The following is a 9,990-nucleotide window of genomic DNA, read 5'->3' on the forward strand; positions in this document are numbered from 1 at the left end:
TGTACGTCATAACTTCGTAGACCGACCAATAGAATTACTCCGTCACCATAGTGCCGGGCATCCAAAACGTTGCATGAAACCAGTGCAGTCTCTCTTTTCGCTCGTCTTCCGACGCCCGCGCTACTACCGGCTCGCGGCATCGCCACTCGCATGTCACGCTCACAGTCACGTTCTCACGCTGTTCTTCCCCACGGATTTTCGAGGAAGAGAGACTGCTTGCAGCAACAACAACCATTTATTTGTACTCACAGTTTATAAAATAATTACAATAAACATTAAATTAGTATAGAGTACTGCCTGCCCAAAATAACCATAAGGGCTGAAAAGAATGGGCACAAATTAAGTTACATAAATTATTTATCTGTCTACGACAGATTGTGCAACTAACAGTCATTGACTGTAAAATATGCTGCGACTTTAAAGCAAGCTTCAGCAATTGGGCGAATTCCCGGGGACGAAATGTATCCTCCTCTAAAAGAATTTGGAAAAAGAGAGAAAACTCTGCGAGCTTCGCGCTTGCTACTTACTTGTGTAACGCGAGTTAACAGAAACAAAGGAAGAGAAGAGAAAAGGCACTATATTAATTTTATACAGACAAATAGGTCAATGTAAAATGAACGGCTCAGTTCAGACCAGAGTAACAGTGAGAAGAATTGAAAGTGTGTTACGCTTAGCTTAACTTATTTCCGGCAGGTAACAGCCTACTAACGCATGAAATGAAATGGTCCCCAATAGAGCTTAAATTTATTTTTAATTCAAGTGAAAACAGTAACTACGGGGCGATTTTTCAACAACGCATGATATATTTTTTAAAGTCTCTGTTTTATTTAACTGAGCTACATCTGAAGACCTACAACCAGCACTTCCTTCAGCAATCACAGCCGGTTGTAAATATGCAGCGTACCAAGCTTTCTGGGAAATTTTGTAAAAAATCAACGAGGAAGCGAAATAGACATAGATAGAGCTGTCCAGGATCTCAATCAGTTGTTTATGAAGGTAAAATTTGGCGGAGGCTTAACACCAAATAACGTGCACAGAACGTGGCCAAACTATAAAAGCACTCCTTCGGATACGTCTATCTACGTGGCTCAATTTTTTTGTTAGCAGCGCGCGACATTTTGATTTTAATTATTTTTTACAAACTGACCAAACATGACCGCAAGAATTATGTACAGCACTTCCTTAAGCAATCACAACATTGCGCACATACTGAAACTACTTACAACAAATCAGATGGGGGGAGCTATCACGGTCATTTTAGGCCCCGTCCACACTACCCCGGGGGCCGAATTTGAAACGGAGGTTTCACTCTGAAAGTGCGTCAAACGTTTTCCATCCACACTATGCTGGAGGAATTTAAAAATGCAACAATCACCGGTCATTTTGCATTTGTATTTGTGTAAAACTTGGGCAGGAAACATCATGACTATCGTATATAATTTCATTGTTTTCGAAAGCAGTTCGTTTTCAAAATGTTTTCCGTCCTCACTAGAACGCAAAGCTAGCGTTTTCAAATTCCTCCGGTTCGAAGAACGTTTTCGAAAGTCTTTTTCGTGACGGATAAGTGTGGAACTCAGGAAGGCCTAACCGGAGAAATAAGACTGCGTTTAATTTTCATATTTCTTCGGCGTAGTGTGGAGGGGGCCTCAGGCATAAATTAAACAAGCTCGTTGAGAGAAACGTGATTATCCCCAAAACGATCTACCGAGGGTCAAAAAAACCGCCGACGTCGATCGTACACGTCTTCCTAATTTTGTGCAGCATTCCATCTCAGGCCACAAAGATTCGTTTTACGTAGATATTTTATTGCGGATAAATATATTCCGCGACATTTTCGGAAGACTAAACCTCGTTAAAGTGCACGTAAACTATAAACACAATTTAAAAATTTGTTGTTGCGTAAACACTGAAAGGGGTACAAAAGAGTTACGTACTTTTTTTAAAACGGTCAAACATTTTTCACATTTGCGTATTAAATGAGTCATGAACTTGATGTTTCATCATGAACTTCGGGGAGTTAAAACAAAATAGAGTTTTTTTTTTATCGGAACCAAAGGTGGAAGAAAATAGGATTTAATTAATTTAACCGTAATGTTTATCTCTGAGACTGCAAAGAGAAGATAAATAGAAAGTGAAGTCCGGTATTTATTGAAAAACTCTAAAGTTTTCTCATGAATTAAGAGATATCTATCGTTTAAAACAATCTTCCGACACCGCATAAGAGAATTTCATGCGATTTCTCAGGATGACGACTTCATTTATTTATTTTTTTTAAATCTGGACAGATTCTTTACGTTTCAACTCTAACATGTTATGAAATTAAGGTGATGTCGACAACGCTTCGAAACTTGACCCTCTTCCTTCAGCGATAGCATGACTGCGCATTTGTAACGACAGGTTTTTCAAGTCATCTTAAATACCGGGTTCCGTTAGGATTGGCCAATAGCGTCGCGCACAGTTTCTAAAAATAGATTACATCCCCGGAGACCCCTACATGACTCAGACAAGAATTACAGGGGAATTACATTTTCGTGACGTCATAAGTGCGCGACGCTATTACGTCCCTGTTCTCTCCCATAGCAACGCCATAAGTGTCGTCTGTTTTGTCGTTAATCTAGCTTTAAAAACATCAGGCATCAACCATCTACCGTTTAAAACAGTCTGCCGACACAACATAAGAGAATTTCATGCGATTTCTCAGGATGGCTTATTTATTTATTTTTCTTTTAAAAATTTGGACAGGTTCTTTACTTTCAGCTCTAACATGTTATGAAACTACTGTGATGTTAACAGCGCTTCGAAACTTGACCCTCTTCTTTCAGCGATGGCATAACTGCGCATTTGCAACGGCAGCTAGGTTATTTCAGGTCATCTTTCATACAAGGAAGAAAGATTGAAAGACTCTTGTTCTCTGCCATGAGCGTTATCTGTTTATATGACATTAATCTAGCTTAAAAAAGATCAGGTATCAAACAGGCATTACTCCCAAAATCGTGTCTTTCGTCATGCCGTTGAAAAAATTCTGAGAAATGAAACCTTTTTTACTGTGGTGCTTGTTGTTATTCGTGTGATATTTTTAGCGCCTGTCATTTTTCCAGGAAACGTCTGAAGCTTTGACCAGAATTCCCAGAAAATGGCCACGCAATATGGAATGAGGCATGGATGTCAAATATGTCTGACATGAAAAGTTCTAGCCGGGTCATGCGCAATACTTTGGTTGCTGAAGCATGAACTGGCGATATGTTCTCTGAGAATCTCAGCTCAAAATCTGTTGTAAGCGAGTGAACCGACACACCGGAAAGTCTTAGCAAAAACAGTGTGTGTTAATTTCATGTAAAACTTCATGTTATCGCCAAAATTTGTCATTATTTTAACATCTGGACAAATCGTCAATTCTCCAGGCTGTTTTCAGAGTGTCGATTGGGATAGGGTAATTCCAAGAGCTGGACTGATTTTTGATATGCGCACTAGCAACATAGCTGAAGGAAGTGCTGATCGGCGAGGTTGAACTCGTTACAGCAGAAGAGCTGACGCACGGAAAAAAATCAGTCCAAATTCAGTTGTCAAACTGATAGATATCCGTGATATCAAATTAAGAATGAGGAGACATTTGACAGAGGTTAGATAGTATAAAATGTTCGTCCGTTGGTTCTATCAGTCCATTCTCGACAAAGAAAGGATAAGTCCTTTGTTGCGAGAAGAACGAAGCAGTGCTACTTTTCTTTTACCGAGGAAAAAAGATGGTAAGTTTAATTTGACGATAATTTTGTTTGATTTGATGCCGCAGTCACCAGTAATCAAAAGAGTGCAGTTTGTTTAATTTTTCAGCCAAAAAGAAATTTCTAATACATTTTTGTTTTACTTTCACCAGGAGTTCAAGGTGTTCCTTCTGTGCTCAGCCGTCCTTGTTGCTACCACATATGCAGCGACTGTCTGTAAATGTGAAGAGAAAAAGGTACAAATTAAAAATTAATTGCAAATTAATTGCAAATTTATAACTAATTGCTTTGATTTAGTGTTAACAGTTGCACTTTAACCATCATTTCATGAGTTCCATAGTCCAAATGTTGTAAAACAATTCATTAAACTGCGAAGACTTCGTTGCGTTGATCAGTCGAGTTTAAAAGATCTAGAAAGAGTGGAAATGTAGAGGTCAATGTGATTTGGAAAGATTTCAATAACTCAATAACCTCTTTCTTGCGCAATGATTATTTTACAAATTGATGTTTTCTTGACTTAACAGGATACCGAGTCAAAGTACAATGTGAAAGTTAAAGATGGGGATAAAGAGATTGATGAAGAGATCAAAGTCGACACTGGGAAAAAAACAGAGACCGTGAGTGTCTCAAAGACGGATATCGGGAACGCGGGAGAAGTCAAAGTAGTTTATGACTTTGAAAAGGTAAAATACAATGTGTAGAGATTGCATGATTCACTGGCTTTAAATTTTTCAGAAGGATAGATCCCGATCGGCATTTCTCAGTAAATATTGAACTAGAAAGGAAATTACTGCAGCCATTTTTTTCCACTCATTTAATAATTAATTCGGCAATCCCTCATGATCAATCGCTTAGTTCACTCGCCAGTTTTTATCAGTATACGGTTGTAATTCTTCGGTTAGAGTCACGCCAATTCGTTATATTTACTGTTTTCCCTAAGTCATGATATCATGACCTTAAGTCATGATATCGTTCTATGATTGCCTATCTTTCTTGCAGAACTTAACCATGCATCGACTTTCTGCTGCAAAAGCTTGTTTCCTGAGTGAATCTACTGGGGATGTGCCAGAGCCAGAGGTGCTCATCAAGTTACTCGACCAGGTAATTGAATTTAGTGAGATCTCTTTTTATTTCATCATGTACTACGCTTCAACTGGATGCACGTGCGATGAAATGGGATTTGATACTGTATTTTAATTGGTAGCTTTCAAAAGGTCAAACTTTTTAACTGAAGCGATTTTAAAATCGTTGGATAAGCATTTGTTAACCCCAACTAAACGAGCCCAGTATTAGTTTACACCTCCTCGTTTTTCTTTGTTTTTTAATAGTTGTTTTTAGTAATACTCGGAAAAGGAAATCCTAGGAATCCTTTTATTTATCACTCAGGCCTTCAATCCCAACTTCAGACGTTTGGCAGGGTGTTGATCGATTTTGAGCTGAATGTGCTTAATTTGTCTAAAATATAAGGACTTCTTGTTCTCTCAAGCTGCTCTTGTTATACTTTACAGCAAAGAGGCACTTTAACGGCAAGGAATGGGACAGACGAGGAGTACGATGTTCTTTCGACCGTCAGTGATCGCTCGTTCCTGGGTGATGAAATGGCTTCTATGTGTGCAAAGCTGCCCATTTATCGCGTCAAGAAGAGCACAACTCGACGTTAGTGTTATACCTCATACTGTTATTATAATCAAAAGTGCGCCGCTTATATAGGATACTTAAAAAAGAAAATTTCTAGTGCTATTCAGTTAGTATTATTCCAAAACTTATTCACCCAAAAGTTTGGGAAATCTTGATGCTAAAATCGTGAAGAAGAAATGGTCGAAAGAGTAAGACACTAACGTAACGTTTTCCACAAATTTAAACTCCTTGATATCTAGGTTATTCAAGATCACTCAGTTTTTGTCCGGCTCCAGAAGGCATTATAACTTTAATATGAGTAGCATTCGAGCTGACTCCTAACCTGTTCGTTAATGTTGTTGGGCAGTCCTAACTCAGTCATCAAAAGTTCCTGAAAAGTCTTAACATGGAATTGTTAAGTACCAACCAAAAGAAACACTCCAATAGGGTAGGACTTGGAAATTGAGCTTATCATAATTTCACTTTTCGTCTACCGAAGGAACGCTAGACCGTCGGCCGTTTCTTGCCGAGAGAAGATCTGACTGTTTCTCATCTATCTAGACACTAAGTGCTCAGTGGCTTCTTTTATGTCATGCCGTTCCATTTGCAAATTAATTATGTTGGAATTACGCTTAACTGTCAATAGCCTATTTTTGAGTAGATATGTGAACCATACATCATAAATTTACCTAATTTTTAATATTTTTACTTTCTTTTCTCTTGCTGGCTGACTGACCGGACTGACTGACAGACAGACAGACAGACGGACAGACAGACTGACAGAGAGACAGACTGACTGACTGGCTGACTGACTGACTAACTATATGACTTACTGAATCACTCATTCACTCACTCACTCACTCACTGACTCACTCGCTCGCTCGCTCGCTCGCTCGCTCACTGACTCACTGACTCACTGACTCACTGACTCACTGACTCACTGACTCACTGACTCACTGACTCACTGACTCACTCACTTACCCACTGACTATCTGGATGATTGTCTGACAGTCTATCTGACTGACTGACTGACTCTAAATAACTGGCTGGCTGACGGACCGATTGGCTTACTGAGTGGCTTATTTACTTACTTTGCAGGTGTAAAGCGTTGGCCTTGCCATTATTATTGCTACCGCGATTGTCATTATCACCACTGGTACCCCTGGGGGTGGACACATGGTTGCCACTGGAGATGTGTGTGGCATCCCTGCTACTGAAAACCGCAAGGAGATGCTGCAAGGCCCGTCGGGTGATAGGGATAAATAAAAATATCCAGATGCTAGTGACTATCATATTTTGCTGCTTTGATTAACAACTTTTGATTTGGAAGAGCTGATTTAAAAGTGAAAGAACTTCTAAAAGTACATTGCATGCGGCATTGAGACCTGTAGACTATATAGTTTATACCGTGAAACAGCGAAAGAAAGTCTGCTCTTTTAGACTGCCAAATCTTTGCAACAATTTCAGACGAGATCGATTGGCTAAGATGCTATTGATTTGTAGAAACAGGGCTCCTGGTAGAAAAAAATGATTCAGGATAAAAAAGCTTGGTTAAATTTCGCAGAAAAGTGTGAGACTGTGTAGGAAAGTAGTTCAATAATGCTATTGCAAAATGTATAAGTGCGAATTAAACAACAATTAATTCAAGAAATGAAACAAATAAAAGTCACTTGTGCTCTTAACTGAGAAACGTGTGCTTTCTGACTAAAAATATATTTCTGTCTGATTTGTGAGTGTGAGTGAGTGAGTGAGTGAGAACTTTATTAAAGTGTCAAAAAAACCTTATAGCCTGGGAATAAAAACACCATACTAATTAGGGGACACTGCTAAAAAAACTATACTAATACTAATATTAATACTATAAAAAAATAAATGACTTGAAGGGCATTATGTGCAGCATAGGATGCAGCCCTTACAGCCGGTGTCCATTAAGCTAGTTATATCCCTTTTGCGAATATAGTTTGTAAAAGCCTGCAGTGTCTTGGCTGATCTGTCAGTCATAGACAGTTTGCCCCATAATTTGGGTCCTACATAACACAAAGAGTGCTTCCCATAAGTAACAGTGTTGTATCTAGGAGTAGAAAAATCTGATTGTCTCAGGTTGTATGCAGAAATATGCTCGTTAAAAATGTTACAGATGCTGATTTGAGCATTTGCATCTATCAAGGGTATAAGTTTTGTTCTTCGGTGCAATCCAAAAAATTCCCGCGCTTTTGAGAGTTATAGACTTTAATTTCCGCGTATTTTTTAGTAAGGTCTAACCTGAGTGTTTGAGAACAGAAGGCAATTTGCGTCTAGTATATTTACTGCTTCAATCCGTGAATAATTTCTGTTAAAGTTTCCGAGTTAAACAATCTTTTTTGGTTAGTCTAAGTGACGTAACTCTGAAACGGTGAAGAACTTCGCCGAATTAAACGTGAAACGAAAATCATGATAAATATCCGTACTGAGAGAAGTAGTGCGCTCGTCTCCGGATGGAACCCTGACCGGGGGCATGGTGTTGTGTACGTTCTTGGGCAAGACACTTCACTCTCACATTGCCCCTCTCCACCCAGGTGTATACATGGGTACCGGCGAATTTAATGCTGGGAGTAACTCTGCAATGGACTAGCATCCCACCCAAGGGGGACTAGAAATACTCCTAGTCGCTTTATGCTACAGAAACCGGGATAAGCTCCGGTCTGATGGGCTCGTCTGCAGACTTGAACTTTACCTTACTGAGAAAAGAGGAAACACTGATGCCAAACCTCTCGCAGTCTGTTTACAAATTAACAGTCGAGAAGCCGTTTCCGGAAAATAACACCGAATTCCAATTCTTGCGCGCCGCGGCTTTTTCCCTGTCACTAAGGTCAGGTTTTAGCGATCTACTGCATAACTCTAACAAAGGGCCGGTATAAGCAATAGAGACGGCGGAGTAACACAGTTTAAGAAATTTATGAAAAATGAACATTTTCTTTGAAATAAGGGATAAAATGCCACAGAATTATGATCACTGACTATTTTGTGATTCAAGTAAAAACTATTAAATGGTCTGAAATGAATGTCAAAGACACATCTACTTTAGAAAACTACAATACATTTTTTCAAAAAACATAAAATTTAAGCTAACGTCGCTGAAAGGGAAAGTTTCTGTAATGAATTTACCTTTTTTTAATCAAAAAATATGTTGCTCTCTCTCTTGAGTCTGTAGTTTGAGAGGAAGATTTTTTAAAAGTTCACAGCGAAAAAAAAAATATATACCCTTCCACGGTTTTTTTAATTTTCAATATGGGCCAAAAATGCGTAACGAACGCAATCTATTGACACGGCTGGAAAGAACGTCTGAGAGTAGTGCATTGAAAAATCGCAAGTTAACTATGAAGCCTCGCAAAGTCGAGTTCTGCGGTTTTTATCCGTAAAAGGGTTCGGTGTAATTTCAGTCTACTCGTCTTTATTAGCTTCCGAAGCCCTAAACATGTCTCTTTCAGCCTTGAATCCGTTAAAAAAACGTACGGCGTATGTATTTTTTCTAGCCTGTCATTTCTCAGAAATGCGACTGAATAGGCCCGGAAAAACACTTCTCCTTAAGATCTTTGCCATGCAACAGGGGAATCCCCGATGGTTGCGTTACTAAATATCGCGCTAAGCAAGAGCTATGAACGATCTTTACCCAAAATAACGTAATGTAGGTTGCGAGCAGTCCCCGGGGAGCAATCTCTCGTTTGCTTGAAGATCGGCGAGGGAAGAAACGCTGCCGAACAAGAAGAGGCGAGCGGCGAAGCCACAAAAGGCGCCGTCTAAGCGTGATGCAGCGGTAAAGGTCAGAAGTTCAAGTCAACTCTGGAAAGAGCACCGGTCCTAGACACGTTTGCCTTAAAAAATACGCTACCTCTGATTTAGAAGTTACAATTGGCGTCGCCTAGAGGAGGACGCAAACTCAAAAATTCGAGTTTAAACTATGGATGACAGTGTTTTAATAAATGAAAGTGAGCAATTGTCTTTAGTCACGATTTGAGAAAGTTCATGCTCCGGAATGGATAAAAGAAGTTGTCACACACAAGGACCCTCGGCCCTTCACGCAGGATTAAATTTTGAAACAATTGTATTTTCTTCGTGGGCCAAAGAAATTTTTTCGCTTATACATGTTTTTCACTGTATCCCTTAAACTCAATGACTTTGCTACAAACATAATCAAGACAAAGTAACTCAGAAGCAGTTGAATGACTGAAAAGGAATTCATAGTAAATTAACGAAAATAGCTATAACGATAACTTTTTCGCAGTGGTGATCAGAAAAATGAGGAGATCTAAGTAAGCGAAAAAAAAAATTGGGGGTTAGTTGCACTTTAAACGCGTTTAGAATCGCGGGTATTTTATCGATCGAGATAATTTTTTCGCTGAAGTAATAGGGAAAACTAGTAGAGTTCATTAAAGGAAAAAATTTTGCGGGGTAGGGTCTCTTTAAGTGTCGGCTGAACTGCTCCCTTTTTATTCTGGGATTTCTTTAAAATAATTTTCGCGGGTAGCTAAATTTATTTGGCATCTTCCTTTCGGCAAAAGCAAGGTTTTTTTCTAAAGGCTTCGCACCTATGGATGGCAGTCTCTTCAGGTTGCAAAAAACAAAATTGGCAACTAAGAAAATTTTCTTTGGTGGCTAGAGATCGTCATGGCCTTTT

General features: G+C 39.2%; 1 protein-coding gene across 1 annotated transcript; it reads left to right on the forward strand.

Annotated features, from left to right (window-relative positions):
- Positions 1–3,269: 3,269 nt before the first annotated feature.
- On the forward strand, positions 3,270–7,026 carry LOC145496424 (uncharacterized). Its single transcript, XM_081476074.1, has 6 exons — positions 3,270–3,743; positions 3,872–3,955; positions 4,244–4,402; positions 4,719–4,820; positions 5,228–5,375; positions 6,435–7,026. The coding sequence occupies exons 1-6, from the start codon at positions 3,741–3,743 to the stop codon at positions 6,551–6,553; spliced, it is 615 nt and encodes a 204-aa protein (XP_081332200.1). The 5' UTR covers positions 3,270–3,740; the 3' UTR covers positions 6,554–7,026.
- The last annotated feature ends 2,964 nt before the right edge of the window (positions 7,027–9,990 follow it).

The sequence above is a fragment of the Orbicella franksi genome, chromosome 9 (genome assembly GCF_964199315.1).
Source record: "Orbicella franksi chromosome 9, jaOrbFran1.1, whole genome shotgun sequence".
Classification (NCBI taxonomy): domain Eukaryota; kingdom Metazoa; phylum Cnidaria; class Anthozoa; order Scleractinia; family Merulinidae; genus Orbicella; species Orbicella franksi.

Coding starts and splice junctions, on each gene's coding strand:
- LOC145496424 (XM_081476074.1), top strand. Junction 4,403..4,718: donor TAGTTTATGACTTTGAAAAG/GTAAAATACAAT, acceptor TCTTTCTTGCAG/AACTTAACCATGCATCGACT. Junction 4,821..5,227: donor TCATCAAGTTACTCGACCAG/GTAATTGAATTT, acceptor TATACTTTACAG/CAAAGAGGCACTTTAACGGC.